General features: G+C 37.7%; 4 protein-coding genes across 8 annotated transcripts in view; 2 read left to right on the forward strand and 2 right to left on the reverse strand.

Moving 5' to 3' along the window:
- LOC120415537 (myb protein) overlaps positions 1-2,258 on the forward strand; it is a 30,764-nt gene extending 28,506 nt beyond the window's left edge. For 4 of the 5 annotated variants that reach the window (XM_039577100.2, XM_039577104.2, XM_039577103.2 and 1 more), the window contains one exon: positions 1,915-2,258. In XM_039577100.2, coding sequence (XP_039433034.1) covers positions 1,915-2,043 — 129 coding nt within the window. In that variant the 3' untranslated portion in view covers positions 2,044-2,258. The remainder of the gene's footprint in view (positions 1-1,914) is intronic. The other variant, XR_005605211.2, reaches the window with a different exon arrangement.
- Positions 2,259-2,675: 417 nt separating this feature from the next.
- Positions 2,676-3,576, reverse strand: LOC120415539 (deoxycytidylate deaminase). Its single transcript, XM_039577105.2, has one exon. The coding sequence runs from the start codon at positions 3,490-3,492 to the stop codon at positions 2,911-2,913; it is 582 nt and encodes a 193-aa protein (XP_039433039.1). The 5' UTR covers positions 3,493-3,576; the 3' UTR covers positions 2,676-2,910.
- Positions 3,577-9,375: 5,799 nt separating this feature from the next.
- LOC120415544 (COP9 signalosome complex subunit 6) lies at positions 9,376-10,904 on the forward strand. The gene is made up of 3 exons (XM_039577115.2): positions 9,376-9,966; positions 10,036-10,547; positions 10,612-10,904. The coding sequence occupies exons 1-3, from the start codon at positions 9,507-9,509 to the stop codon at positions 10,750-10,752; spliced, it is 1,113 nt and encodes a 370-aa protein (XP_039433049.1). The 5' UTR covers positions 9,376-9,506; the 3' UTR covers positions 10,753-10,904.
- On the reverse strand, positions 10,784-15,893 carry LOC120415547 (zinc finger protein 330 homolog). Its single transcript, XM_039577117.2, has 3 exons — positions 15,650-15,893; positions 15,027-15,574; positions 10,784-11,197 (listed from the first exon to the last, which is right to left on the reverse strand). Exons 1-3 carry the CDS (start codon positions 15,781-15,783, stop codon positions 10,965-10,967), a joined length of 915 nt encoding a protein of 304 aa, XP_039433051.1. The 5' UTR covers positions 15,784-15,893; the 3' UTR covers positions 10,784-10,964.
- Positions 15,894-16,181: the final 288 nt, after the last annotated feature.

Below are 16,181 nucleotides of genomic sequence, written 5' to 3' on the forward strand. Positions count from 1 at the left end.
GAAATTTAATGTACTTTTCGAATCTACATTGTCCCAGAAGGGTCATTTTTTCATTTAGAACAAAATTTTTCATTTTAAAATTTCGTGTTTTTTCTAACTTTGCAGGGTTATTTTTTAGAGTGTAACAATGTTCTACAAAGTTGTAGAGCAGACAATTACAAAAATTTTGATATATAGACATAAGGGGTTTGCTTATAAACATCACAAGTTATCGCGATTTTACGAAAAAAAGTTTTGAAAAAGTTACTTTTTGCGTTTCTCTTTGTTTTGTCGTGCGTGTCTGTCGCGAGTGACCATGAACGGCCATGATCGATGACGACCAACTTTTTCAAAACATTTTTTCGTAAAATCGCGATAACTCGTGATGTTTATAACCCCTTATGTCTATATATCAAAATTTTTGTAATTGTCTGCTCTACAACTTTGTAGAACATTGTTACACTCTAAAAAATAACCCTGCAAAGTTAGAAAAAACACGAAATTTTAAAATGAAAAATTTTGTTCTAAATGAAAAAATGACCCTTCTGGGACAATGTAGATTCGAAAAGTACATTAAATTTCCCATAAAATGACATGTTCCAAAATTTTTTACAGTCGAGTAACGGAAAATGGGAGAATTTTTAAAACTTTTTTAGTGTTTTTTTCGATGAAAAATACGTTTTTTCGGAATTCTGAGTACGCCATCAAATTGGGCGTCTAATTTTACATAAAAGTCCCTTTGACACCAGATTTCTATCTCATCACCGTTTCAGGCTGCAAATTTTTGAAAAACACCTCTTTTTTCGCATGTTCAAAAATGGAAAGGGTCGTACCGCCCCTCCGTCACGAGATATCAAAAAACGGACCTCGGATTCGTGATCAGGGACAAAAGTTACCCCTTAAGACAAAGTTTCACGCAAATCGAAGAGGGGTCGGGGCAACTGCTGTGTGAGTTGGCGGAGAATTACCCCATTAGAAAAGTTCAAAGTTTGAAAAAACCCTAATTCTTTTGTAATTTTTCCAAAAACAAAATAATGATTGGGAATTTTTCACTTTATATTTTCAATAGTAAATTTCCAACTGAAGAATAAAAAAAAATATTTTTAAGTAGAAAATATTTTTTTTATTCTTGATTTTAAAAGTTTTAGATGACAAAAAAGCCATCTTCCGTGCTCCACGTGGTTTATGGATGGTCCCTATGGATGATCCCCACAAAAAGTGTCCACGTGGTTTATGGTTGCGGAGATACAGCTTCTGAAGAAAAAGCTAACAGAAAAATAGGGTTTCTCTACCTCACCAAAATAGCGTAAAATATTTCAAATCAAACTATCGTGAAAACTTCCTGAGCCTTCAAATAAAAATATTTTAAAAATCTTAATGAAAAATTAGGCAAAATCTATCGCAATTTGGTGTCTGTTTCCATTTTTTACTTAAAAAAAAGCAAAATATTTTTTTATTTTTTTTTTATTAAGTTTTTCAGTACCTAAAACAAACAATATTTAAAAGGAAAATTACAGGGAACCACAAGTATCAAAAACAAGAATATGTTTTTCAAATTCAACGGTGTGTTACCTCCAGTTTCGACCACCAAGCTGGAAGCTGTAATTTTAAGGCGGGATGGGCAACCTGAAAACCAACGAATATCGTTTTCCAAAATTTTGGAAATTGTTCTGTCGCCAAGAACTTCGCAGATAACTCAGCATTGTCTACAATCATTTCATTTAAAGATTCATTATTTTTGTAATTTTTTTAATTCAATATGTAGATCCCCGGTCCTAACCTGGTCTCGGCACTTAAAAGGCCTAATAAGTTCGTGAATTTTTTTTTTAAATAACTTAAAAATTATAACAATTAGGGGAAAAAATAATACTTGAATTGACACCATGTAAGAAGCACACCTAGTTCTCATGAAAATTCTCCACATTTCATTCGCAGATTCTCGACCCAAAGTGGGAAAAGTACGCCTGCGGGAAGACGCGCGACCAGCTCTTCATGACCCAGCAGGCGCACAACTGTCTCAAGAAAACGTCCCTCCAGCCGCGCTCGCTAAACTTTTACAAGTAGCAACCCAATGGGAGGAGGACGGAAGAGTGTGCGCGTACTTTAGGCTAGGCTAGGTTACTGGACCATGTGCGTTGTGTTGGCCGCACCACCACAGGCACAAGCAATTGTTAAATACGGAGAAATGTGTGTGTGTGTGTTTGCGCGTTTTAAGCGGGGTTCGTTTGTTTTAAGCTCTAGCTGATAAGAATTCAAACAGTTTATTTTTGCAGCCGCGTATCGAATAAGGGCAGGGTTATTTTTTCTTCGGTCGATACTAACAACAGAGGTGTACTCTAGTACAAAGAGTAAGAAGCAAACAGAGTGAGAGAAACGCTGAAGGCATGCTCAGGCAAGACTAACATATTTTAGCGTTGGCACTAACACAGTTCAATGAGTTTTTCGTTTATCTTTTTACTAATTATTTGGCACTTTCCTTAGTCGCACGTGAACAAAAAAATAACAAAAAAGAGCACCATCTTCCTTAATTGCTAATATATATGAAACGAAAGAGTAGTGTTAGCCAGTTAGTTTGTAAGAGTTTTTTCAAACAGTTCAAATGCGCAGAGTTTAGACTTTCAAACAGGCTAGAAAGAAAACCACAAGATCATTGTTTGTTTGTTTCAGAACAGGTTTAATTTGTACCAATTTGACCATTTTTAAGCCGAATGTACCGCTGAAGAGCACGAAACAAAAACTCGTATATTTATTTTGTACCAGTCTGGCATAGTTTTATTGGACATTCAATTTTGATCAAGTTTTTTTTTTGTAATTGTAAAAAATCCTTATGATATATCCACAAGCTATTTATAGAAGAGAAGATTTATAATCAATAAATTATAACTGTTTACGATAAAAACAAAACATTCGTCACATTTCTTTGGTGTCAGCTCATCTCCTCGGTGTCGCCGGCAGCTGGTTCAAATTATCCCAGTCAATTTCCGAAAAGTCTATCACAATCCTGCTACTCTTGGGCACAAACTGCCAGTACTTAACCCCCGCGGCGTCAAACATCTTCTTCGAGGCAATCGTCGACTTCTTAAGCGCGTGCTTGTCAGACATGTAAATCACCTCCCGGATCCTCGACTGGATGATGATCTTCGCGCACTCGTTGCACGGAAACAACGCCACGTACATCGTACAATTCTTCACGTCCGAACTGTTTTTGTTCAAAATCGCATTCATCTCGGCGTGGCAAACGTACAGATACTTCGTATCCAACGGATCATTCGAGTTCTTCCCCCAGGGAAAGTCATCGTCCCCACACCCGATCGGGAACCCATTATAACCAACTCCGACGATCTTCCTCTCGTCATTCACGATGCACGCGCCCACCTGGGTGTTTGGATCCTTGCTTCGTTTCGCGGCCAAAAACGCCGTCGCCATAAAGTACTCGTTCCAGTCCAGATAGTCGGCCCGCTTCTGCTCCAGGGACAGCTTGGTCAGCGAATCGGTCACTTCCTTCTCGGTCATTGCTGGTTTTTTGGATACGGGTTACACTCGGAACAATGGAATCCGCGTTGAAATGTTTTTGGGAAATTGCGCCAAATCAAGTGACAAAACAGTGTTGCATCGGATGTCTGTATTGTTGCGCGACATTTATTTAATGTATGATACAACATTTTATTCAGTCGCTGTTACAAACTGTTTGACAAGCAGTAGGGGAAAGTGGGGCAAGTGTAACAAGCTAAGGAAATGATCGTTGTAACCCATTAAAAACGTTAAAAATCTGTCGGATTTTATAATAATCATCTTATTCCAGGTCTTGACTAAGACTTTTATAGAACAAGTTTTCAAAAAATCCTGTTTTTTAATGCAAAAAAATGATTTTAATTTTTTTTTCCGTATGTTCTACTCAACTAGTGGGGCAAGACGAACAACCCGTTGGGGCAAGAGGAACAATGCATGAAAAAACATGTTAATTTGCTGACACTTGAACTGTTATCACTTAGATACATCAGATTAGGATGTATTTGAAACGTTTCTTTCATTTTTAGATTAAAGAATATATTTTACTAAAAATTTGTTCGTTTTTACGAAAAAGATTATTACTTAGATGAAAAAAAGGAAATTTTCATAATATCGCTTTATTTTGTATGGAATTTTTTTTAAACAATTGTTTATCAGTTATTAAGTACGTTTATGAATTTATTTCCCAATAAAATATGTTGTTGCAGCAATTCGTATTTTTTTCCATACTAAAAATCCATATGGTACACTTGCCCCACTTGAACAATTTTTTTTAAAGCTCTCAATAAATATAACCAAAAGTTAAATCCTACTTTATAATAGGTGCAAGTGATTGGTAGGGACACTACTGATCTAGGAAAAATTGCATTTTGATAAAATGAGCCTTAAAACGAACCCAAAGCCTTATTTTGTACTTTCCAAATATTATAATAAAATAAAGGTTTTGAAAAAAAAACTTCATTAAATCTTATGCTCCGTGGCGTTTACGTCGTTTTGGCGGTTATGTGGCAGTAGAATCAGCTAATTGCATTGCTAGCATCATTTCCTCATACTGGAAATAATCAAAATTGTAAAAATTACGGCCGTACGAGCGATTGTTTCTCTTGCCCCATATGGTCGTCTTGCCCCACCTTCCCCTAGTCCAGTCAACTCAATTCGAATTCTGAATCAGAGTTCGATTCGTATCGTATGTGAATTCCGTTTTAGGGCTGGTATGCTCTTCAAAAGAAAGGGGGTCAAGAAACAGCTTTACGAACGGCAGAACAAAAGAGAGGAAATGTTTTCTTGGGGCTTTTCTTCACCCTCTCTGACTTGCTTTCGCTACCGCTACTGCCCTGACTGAAAAGTTCGTCGGACGTCCGTCGTTTGTCGTCCGTGCAACCGTACGACGTCGCACGACAATGTCGTGCGACATTCGTACGAATGTCATACGTTTTTGCACCAAAATGTCGTATTTGTCGTGCGATCGATCATCGAAATTGTTCGACATTGTCGTACGACATTCGACCGACGTCGCACGGTTTTGTTATTTAGGTTGTCGTGCCTTTGTCGTGTGCTGTTTTTTCAGGTTTTTAGGTTATGTTGCAGTTAAAAAATAGATGATTGTTTATTTTTAATTTATTTTATTTTTTCATGTAATTTGCACATTTCCCCACAGTAAAAAATCAATTATTTCATTATACTTGTTGTGTCGCGGATCTTCACGTACATCTTGGTGTCGTCTTCCGGTTGGTCTTCCAGTTCTCCTCGTCGCTCGGCATCTTGGCCGGAATTTTTTGGCGTTGTCTTCCGGGTCCGGATTTTGTCAGCCATCTTTTCGAGCCGACGCCAGCGTGCGGGGCAGCATCTTGATCAAGAAGGACTATTGCTCCTCGACTAGCCGCAGATACGGCGGGGTGCGGCGCCACCGTTTATGTCCCATGGATTGATGGCCACCGGAGTACGGGACAACGTCGGTTTACGAACTTCTGGAGCAGGTGTTTTTGCGGTCGTTACAGCTTCCGTTCAACAAGCTGCGTGGAACAACACGGAGACGCTGGGTTGTTAGCAGGATCAGATTGGAATATGTTTGGTTACCTGAAAAAAGATAACGTCATTCGGCTGAATAATCATATCCAAATCATATCTAGAGTTTTGTTGTTGAAACAAAGGGAATCTCATGACAGATATCATACTCAAAAAATCTGTGAAAATTCATAAAATAATTAATTGTGGAATATTGAAAAGTTTAACTTTCAATGTAAAATTTTGAAAACAAATTAATTAAAAAAGTAGTTAATTAAACCTTATTTTTTCAGAAAATAAAGATTAAAGCAAATTTAACAACAAAATATTCTAACATTTTAAATTTCAAATTAAAAATCAACATTAACGCAAGTTTTATGGAGAAACCCCATCTGGACCTGTTTAAATATTTTTGATTTTTTTAAATTAAAATGCATGTGTTTCTGAAGACCCCAAAGTCCATGCTTTGAAGAAGCTAAGAACTTAAAAGACTTTAAATAATTTTAAAATGTTCGAATGTTTAAATTAATCGTAAAAATTCAAAATATCTGAATAATTTAAAAATGAAATTTAATGTTTGATATTTTTGAAATTTACAAATATCAAGAATTAAAAGAATACACTCAAAACCCGATGGTTTGACACAAACTGTTGTCAAACGAAAGGGGTCACTTTTTAGTTTGACACCCATTTTACAAACGAAAAAGTGACCAACCACCGGGGGCTGAGTGTAATACAACATAAAAATTTAAGAGATTAAAAATTGTAGAACCTAAGAATTCAAAATTATTAATTTTTTTCTTTAGAATTTAGAGTTTTAGAACTTCTGAAATACTAAAATTCTTAATTTCTATAAATCTTTAATTCTAAAATTTTAAGATCACAAAATTCTAAAATTAAAAAAAAATAATCCTAAAATTCTTAAAAAATCTAAAAATTTCTAAAATTTTAGAATTTTAGAATTTTAGAATTTTAGAATTTTAGAATTTTAGAATTTTGGAATATTAGAATTTTAGAATGTCAGATTTGAATAATTTAAGATTGTTTTATAAACATTCAAATGTTAATATTACTTATTTTTAATTTTAAACTTTTAGAACTTGACAATGTTAAAATTTTAGAATGTGAAGAATTTGAGGATTGTACAATCTTATAACTGTAGCATTTTAGAAATTAAAGAATTTTTGATTTATGACATATTGGATGTTTAGAATTCTTGAAATTTCGTCATCCAAATCACTCCTGGCACAACTCCGCCAAAAAACACTACTCACCAGTTCCATTGATAACAATTTTTGGCGGATCAGGATCGCTGCCGGGAGTTTTTTTTCGTCCTCCTCTACCTTTTTATTACTTGACGTTTCATTCTCTTCTGCAAGGAGGATTGCTTCCACGATCGCTGACCGGTTACTTGCCCTCCATTTTCCGGCATAGCCCGCCGGGTTCATGACATTTTCCGTCCGCCTTCTAATCCACCCACCGAAATCTGGAACAGCAGAAACTTTGATTAGATCCCTTGCTCATTCCGGCCGTAATCGGATGACGTGGACTAATGGCACTGACCGGATGATAAATGTGATTGCTAGTATTTACAATGACAAGATCGGTGCCATGCCTGGCATCGAACCGATCGAACCATGTTTCCATTGCTGGGCCGGTACTCGGCGTATGGCATCTGAAAAATAAACAATGAACAGTGCCCAATGCTCTTGAATTAAAATAGAAAACAACTAACTACTCAAACAAACTTACTTTGTTTTGCTCCTATTTGATTTTGTATTTTTTCAACACTTTTAACTAATTCTTGGATCCAGTCAGAACATGTTTTTGCTTGTCAGAGTACTTTCGTCGACATCGCCGTTTGTCGTACTTTCGACCAATCGATATCGAAACGGTAAAATCAAAAGCGTGCGACAACTCGTACGACGTGCGACATTTTTCAAACAGGGTGCCTATTTGAAATTTTTATTGACCGATTCCTTCCGAAGTGCGTACCTTACATTAAACGCAACAACCGGTAGGAACATGGAATATGAAAAATATTTTGTAGAATCAGCCTGTACGAGGTTTGATTCAACACAAATTTTGTTGAATATAATCAACGCCGATTTTGCGTTGAAACAAACCTTGATTTTCTAAATTCCACAAAAATCTTTTATTGTTTTGGAAAAGTTGCTTTGATATTTGCGTGATATTATAAAATTTAAAATTCATAATAGGGTCCTTCAGCCATATCTGGAGTTTTTGTTTGAAAAGGACCAATAAGCTATTGTCTTTCATATGTTTATTGGTCCTTTAAAAAAAAACTCAAGATATGTGAATTTTTATGTACACCGGTAATAAACACGATTGAATACCATTTCTGATCACTTTTTTTCATTTTAATGCAAAAATAAATAAATTGGCAAGACAGATTTTTTTCGATGGATCAACTATGGTCCCCTAGGAACGATGTGTCAAGTAGGACCTTTTCTGTCAAGGTATTTTTTTAAAATTGATTTCAAATCCATTTTAAGCTCTTAGTGGTCGTATCATTGTACTCAGAAAAGGCCGAATCTTAAAATGCTGAAAATCAAATGGACGGATTTTGTTTTATTGCTCAGAATAAAGTATTTAGTAACAGAGGGAGAAGCCAACACAAAAAAAATCTCAACTTCAGATATTTAGAACTTCTAAAAATCAAATATTCGAAAATAAAAATTTGACTATTCACAGATGTAGAAAATAATAAAAAAAATATTCAAAAATTTAATGTTCTATTGAATAAACAAAAATGAGAGCACGCAATGTAAACAATAGCAAACATGTTTTGTTTGATTGGCTATTCTCTGCATTGTCCTGAAGTTTGGTTGAATTTGGTTGCTGGAGTCCCTAATAATTGAAAATGTTTACGGTAGTCGAGCTCGTACCTGTGTCAAACGCGTTCTGACCTTAAATCCCTTTGGCCAATTGTCGCACTTACATCAATTTTCAGGCTGTGTCAAGATACCACGACAAGATTGAAACTTCTTTCATATGAAAAGAGAAAATGATGCACGGAGTTTTTCGGCTTTTATTGCATATCTCAGGATTGAAATCGAATCTTGGGGATCTGTGAAGGTTAAAAGTTGAGGCATTGTGAGCTGCACAAAATAGTGTTTTTAGCTTATTTGGCTCAAAATGCACGTGTGACAACACGATCTAGAACATTTTGGATTTCAAAAGCATAAAAAATCTCAAAATAAAAAATCTTAGTTATCAGGATTAATAATCTCCGATTTAAAAAAAATCATGAAATTAAAAATTTAAAAATGAGACCATCCATAAACCACATGTACACATATTTGAATATCTCAACCCGTCCTCCTCACACGTGGACAATTGTCCATAGAACAAAATCTTTATTGTATGCAGTGTTGGTCCACGTGGTTTATGGGTGGCCCCAATTCAAAAAAATATTTTAATATTTCAAAATATAAAAATGAAAATAATCTATTTTTTTACACTCAAACCCCTATGGTTGACACCAACTGTTGTCAAACGAACGGGGTAATTTTTTAATTTGACACCCCTTTTACACGGAATTCACACACACTATCAAACGTTTGTTTTGATAGTATGCGTGAGCGCCGTGTAAAAAGTGACAGTTCGTCACTTTTTAGTTTGACTTTGACCAACCAACGGGGTACAAACTAAAAAAGTGTCAAACGAAAAAGTGACCAACCACCGGGGGCTGAGTCGTTGAGTATAATTTGAAATGATGGTGCTTGCTCAATTTTAGAAACCAATACTTTTACCCAAATTGTATGAACATCAAAAAACGTGTAATCTTTAAATTTTTATTTACAGAAGGGTAACACCGGCTGAACAATTTCATAGTAAACAGCCCCGCTGAAACGTCAAAGCTGTCAAAACATCAAAAAATTTTACACAAAATTCTCGCATCGTCGTCCTTTGTGCGTTCGCAAAAACAACATTTTCGTTCCTGAAACAATCCCTCGATCCACTTCCGGCTCACGTAACCGTAACAGAAGATGAGCGCCCAGCAGCAGCAGCGTCCCACGGAGGAGAAAATGGACGTGGACGGCGACGGTCAAACGCCGGCTGCTGCACCGGCTCCTCCGGTTGCCGCATCTGCTGCGGTAGCTTCCGGTTCCTCGTCTGGAATGGCTGCCGCCGCCGTTCCGACCAAGTCCTCGCAATTGGCAGCGGTGGCACAGCAGCAGCCGTCCGGTGAGTCACGCAACGTGATCGCCGGGAATGCGGTTCCGTCGGTGGCCTGCTCGCTGCACCCGCTGGTCATTATGAACGTGTCCGATCACTGGACGCGGATTCGCGCCCAGAAGGGCTTCAAGTCGCAGGTGTTTGGGGCGCTGATTGGCAAGCAGAAGGGCCGGAACATCGAGGTGATGAACTCGTTCGAGCTCAAGTTCGACATGGTCGACGATGAGGTGCACATCCTGATGGATTACTACAACGTGAAGGAGCAGCAATGTGAGGGATTCTTTGGTGGGGGGGATTTTTGGGTTGTTTGGTCTCTAATGTGTCTTTTTTCCCCCGCAGACAAACAAGTGTTCAGCGATCTGGACTTTCTTGGTTGGTACACGACGGGGGCGATCCCAACGGAGAAGCACATCAACATCCACAAGCAGATCTGCCAAATCAACGAGTGTCCGATCATGCTGCTGCTGGATCCGACCAGCCGGAACATGAACCAGCTGCCCATTTCACTGCACGAGTCCATCATAGACATTGTCCAGGGTGACGCCGTGATGCTGTTCGTACCCCTCACGTACACGCTGGCCACCGAGGAGGCCGAGCGGATCGGAGTTGATCACGTGGCTCGGATGTCCACCAACGACACGGACGAGAACTCGGCCGTGGCGGAACACCTGCTGGCGCAGCACAGTGCCATCAAGATGCTGCACTCGCGCGTGAAGATCGTTCTGGCGTACATCAAGGCCGTCGAGAGCGGCCAGCTGGAGGCGAATCAGGAGATTCTGCGCGGAGCGTATTCGCTCAGCCGTCGACTGCCGGTCATTCAGAATCCGGCCTTCAAGGAGGAGTTTTACACGGTGAGTTGGATTTGAAGGGATGGTTTGAGTTGTCCAATCTAACCGGAGATTCTTCTCCTTCCAGCAATCGAACGACGTCGGCCTGATCACTTACCTGGGAGCTTTGACCAAGGTTTCCAACGACATGAACCAGCTGGTGAACAAGTTCAACGTTCTGTACGATCGCCAGGGCATGGGCCGACGAATGCGTGGACTATTCTTCTAGGACTCTTCAAGGTAAATCACAAACACGCTACTCTCATTTGCTATCTTTATTCAAATAATCCCCCGCGCGATCGCGATCGCTCCTCCTCCCGGAGACATTTGATACAAAAAAACAAACCAACAATACACCGCGTAGATTCGAAATCCACCCAACCTGTGGCTTGTTCCATTTGAGCAGAACCGAAAAGAAACACGTCCCTGCTCCCGCTCCGCCTAGTCGGTGCTTTTTCCGGCCTTGGCGCCGCCCGCTTCCTCCTCGCTGGATTCTTCCTCCTCGTCGTCGTCGTCCGAATCCGTGTCGTCCTCCTCCGAGTAATCGTCCGAGTCCGAGTCGGCAAACTTGTAGTCGGACGCCTCGCGGTACGCCGTGTACTCCGCATCGTACACGTAATCGTCGTCTTCGCCGTCGTCGTCCTGGCGCTTGCGGCCGTACTTGTGGCTGCGGACTGTGGAAACATATTAAAAATTTATATATAAAAAGAAAAAAATCAGGTTTTAAACATTAAAACAGGGTGACCACTTAAATCCCATTTTGAAATTCCACACTTTTTCACGACTTTTCCAGAAACTCGAAAAATAAGCATTTTGTTTTATCTAAAAAATGATATCAAACAAAAAACTCTTTATAAAAAAGTCGAAAAAAAATCTGAATGAACTTAAAAAAACTATTGACAATTTTCGTAAAAAGAGAAACATAACAGCTAATTCCCAAAAAAAAAAAAAAACTAACTCAAAAATGGAAGCAGTCATAATATTGATTCAGAGTATGTAGAAACATAAACAATCAGTATTTGAAAAATAACCGAAAGCTTATAAGCAAAATTTTTGTAATTGTCTGCTTTACAACTTTGTAGAACATTGTTACACTCTAAAAAATAACACTGCAAAGTTGGCAAAAACACGAAATTTCAAAGCGAAACATTTTGTTCTAAATGAAAAAATGACCCTTCTGGGTTAATGTAGATTCGAAAAGTACATTAAATTTCCCTTGAAATTAAATGTTCAAAAAAAATTACAGTTAAATAACGAAAAATGGCAGAGTTTTTAAAACTTTTTTGTGTTTTTTTAGATGAATAAAACGTTTTTTTTTCGGAATTCGGGCGTCCAATCTTACATAAAAGTCTCTTTGACACCAAATTTCTATCTCATCACCGTTTCAAGCTGCAAAATAACAACACCTCTTTTTTTGCATGTTCAAAAATGGAAGGGGTCGTACCGCTCCTCCGTCACGAGATATCAAAAAACATATACCACGCAAATCGAAGAGGGGTCGAGGCAACTTTTCGATTTCGTGTGAGTTGGTAGAGAATTACCCCAATGCAAAATTCAGTTTGACCGCTCTTTTTTAGGAGCCGCTCATTTTCGTTCGCTCATTAAAAGAACCGCTCTTTTGAACGGCTCTTACGCTCTTTTTTAAATATGGATGGATATTTTTTTAATGGTGTGATTTTTAAAGCTTTTGACATTGGAATTATATAAAAGTTTTGAAAAAAAAAAAAAAAAAAACTTAAAACGAGAAGATGCTCTTGAAAACCTTGGCGGTCTCTATGTCAACATTTCTACTCGATTTTATTTTAATTTAATTTAATTTTAAAATTTCGTTTTTTTCTGGAAAAATTGAAATGATGCTGATATTTTATTTCTGATTCTAATTTGATCGATAAAGTCTATAAACGCAGAAGTTTATTCGGCAAGAGGATTTTTTTTCCAAAATCCTTAAGCCATTTAGTACATTTTTGGTAACAATTTACAAGTTAAGCAGACCCAATAAAATATGACGATTCAGCTTTTAGAAGTTCGGGAAATAGTCCCTCTCTAACCTGCCGTTTTTCATCCTAAAGTACTGGAAAAGTACACCAAAGGACAATGTTGGGAATATTTTTTTATTAACATTGAAATATTTGAAATTGTATTTTCAATTCTCAAAAACAAATCTTTTTTTTTATTAGGTCCTATAAACATGTGAAAGACAATAGTTTATTGGTCCTTTTCAAAAACAACTCTGGAAATGTAACATAACAATTTGTTGGAAATTCAATAAATTATATTTATAACAAGCTTAAAAATTATTCCATCTTTGATCGGTTCTTTCGAAAGACCGGAATTTAAAGAAGAACCGCGCTGCCCACCATTGAAAAAACGGCTAATATCCACTTTTGACAAAAACGAGATATTAGCACCCGGTGATAGAGGATGTTCCAACGCATCTTCTGTACCTTGAATTTCACTGAAATAGTGTATAGACTTGGCTGCCGATGCGAAAAACCAAACGGCTAATATGCCACTCTTATGGGAAATTGCCTTGACAAAGATTTGGTGACAAACACTAAAACGCGTTTTTCTCGAAATACTTAATTTGGCATATTAGCCGAATTTTCAATGATGGGCAGTGCGGTTCTTTTTTTGTGAGCCATGGTTCGTTCGCTCTTTTCAATTAACCGGCTCTTTTAGCGGCTCGCTCTTTTCTTTGCCCACTAGTTTGATGGAATTTTAACAAACTGAATTTTTCATTGATAAAAAATATTAATTAATAATACATGTTTTACCACTTTTTTTTAATGCAAAATGTTTGAAGAGACAATTTTTTTAAACATATTTGCAATAACTTTTTTTTTAATTTATTGGGTTTTTTCCTATTTTAAAATTTTTTGTATGTTTTCAAAAAGTAAAAAAAGTTTTTTCTTTTTTCACTTAGAACGAACAACGATTGGATTTTATTCGACATTTAGTTTTTCGATAACTGAAAATCAAGGGAAACATTTAGAAAAAAAATATATGAAAAAAAAATCAATATTTACCACATAAACATTGGTTTGAGATTTCCAAAAAAGTGTCCACGTGGTTTGTGGATGGTCCCAAAGGAATTCGGTGAATATAATTTGGAAATTGTACTAAATTATTCAAGAGCCAGAAAATATTGTTTTAAACAAGTTTGCCTGGGATTCTCGACATCTTGAAAAAAAAAAATAAAAAATAAAATAAAATAAATCCGACTTTTTCCCGATTTTTTTTGTGAATTTGGACGAATTTCCGACTTTTCCTGACTTTCCCAATTTACCGAGGGCGTTATATTGAACGTTTGTCCCTTTTGAAAATTTAGTCTTTATTTAAAAAAATGAAAATATTGTTTTCGAAAAGATCAGAAAATTTCACGAATGTTTCATATTTTAACATTGAAAATCGAACCATTAGTTGCTGAGATATCGACATTAGAAAATGGTGGGTTGTTTGGGTGAGACTTAGAAAAAAACAATTTTCCTGTTTTTTAATCTTTGCATGGCAATATCCCAGCAACTAAGGGTCGTATCAACAATGTTTAAAAAAGCAAAATAGGTATAGAGAATATTCTTAGCTTTTCAAACACATTTTTTCAAAAGTGGGCAAACATGTGCATTAATTAAAAAAAAAAAACGAAAAACTGCTACTATTTTTAAAAAAGTTACCTAAAAATGGATTTAACTTGAAAACGGTGCACTTAATCAAAATTTCACTAGAGTACTTTTTGATTGCAAATTCGATTTTATATCGAAAAATGAAATTGACAAATTTTTGCGACAACTATTTCGATTTTTTGAAAAAAATCAATATTGATAGAAAAATGTATAACTGGGCAAACATGTGCATTAATTTAAAAAAAAAAAACCAAAAACTGCTGCTATTTTTAAAAATGTATAAATGTTTTGAAAAATGTATAACTCGGTCAAAGATTTTTTGCACAACCTGGAAATTTCTGAAAAGTTGGCATTTAATGTCCTCTAAAACATATCAGAAAAAAAACACAATAGTGTTTTTTGGCGAATCAAGTTTTAGTAACAAAAAGTGAAATGAAAAATCACCAACAAAAATTTACCGTGCTTATTTTTTTTCAGTGTAGTCCTTATCCATACCTACGACTTTGTCGAAGACACCAAATATATTAAAAAATTCCGTCAAAAGATACAGATTTTTGAATTTTCCTATATCATTTTTGTATGAACAGCTGCCAAATTTGTATGGAAAATTATATGGACAAACTAATAATGCAAAATGGCTTCTTTGGGCATACCAAAGGCACCAAAAAGTTTCAGCCGGATAAAAAATACAAAAATTAAAATTGAAGAAAAAATACCGATTTCGTAGAGAATTGCTCAATTGTACAAAATTATTCATGAGTTAGAAAATAATTTTCAAACAAGTTTGCCTGGGATTCCCGACTTTTAACGACTTTTTGACAAAAAATAAAAAATTACCGACTTGAGTGGCCACCCTGTCATTAAAAGCAATTACTGAACTCACCCGACATGCTCAGATCCTTGGTCTGGTTGGTGTCGTAGTTGCACTTGGGACACGGAATCGGCTTGTTCTTGTCGTACTTGAAGCCCTTACGCCGGATATGGTCCTCGCAGTAGCACGTCTTGCACCGCAGGCACGAGTACTGGCCAAGCCGGTTGCACGACTGGCACTTGTACGACTCGGACTCCAGCACCTGGCAGGACGCCTGATGCTCAAACTGGTCGTCCTCACACAGGAAGTTATCGCAGAAGCAACACTTGTACATCCGCCCGCCGTGATCCCACACGCCACGCTCACACTCGACGCAGACGGCGTCCATCAGCGGGCAGGTGCACGCGTGCGACTGCAGACACTTCCGGCCGTGGCAGATCCACGCCTCGCAGTGGTCACAAATCGCCCCGACCATCTGCATCCCGGTGGTGAACACTCCGGCGTGCTTGATGACGCAGTCCCCGGTCTTGAGCATGCACTTTTGCTTGCCGCACTGGGCACAAATCGGCAAACGCTGCACGCTCTGGCAAAAGTAGCAAAACGCACGGGACTTTTGCTTCCTGTGAGGGGGGTCAAACAAAGAGTCGCATTAGTAAAACCAAAGTGACCCCAAATGACGGTGCACCGCAACTCACTTGCCACATTTCTCGCAGTCCATCGGGAGATTGCACGGCTGCTCCGGCAGCTGGGACTCCCGGTTCCGGATCTCCTTCTGGCGAAGCTTCTGCTTCTCGGCCTTCTTCCGCTGGCCAGTCTTCTTCTTCGGCATCCTGGCAGCGATGGGATCACGGAACTACGGAAAAAAGCGACCTTTTCTTCAGCAAGCACGCAGGCACGACCCCTCTAGATGGCCATTATTCAACCAACACACAAGTTTGTGCGAATTTGTTGTTGGTGTCTGACACCGCAATGTCAGAAGAATCGTGGCTAAAGTGACAGAAGGAGAGAATCGATGGGTGAATGGTGGATTGGACCATGTTCCGTGCCATGCGCAAGATAAAATAAAATCAAAATTATTTAAATATTTTACAATTTAAAATTGTATCATATATGTTCTCATGTATTCTCGCCCGTGTGGATAAATCGGACCGCGCATTAGACTCACAATCCAGAGGTTACTGGTTCGAATCCCACTGCGGACGTTCTAAAAATTATATGTGTAAATAT

The sequence above is a fragment of the Culex pipiens genome, chromosome 2, assembly GCF_016801865.2.
Source record: "Culex pipiens pallens isolate TS chromosome 2, TS_CPP_V2, whole genome shotgun sequence".
NCBI classification, from domain to species: Eukaryota; Metazoa; Arthropoda; class Insecta; order Diptera; family Culicidae; genus Culex; species Culex pipiens.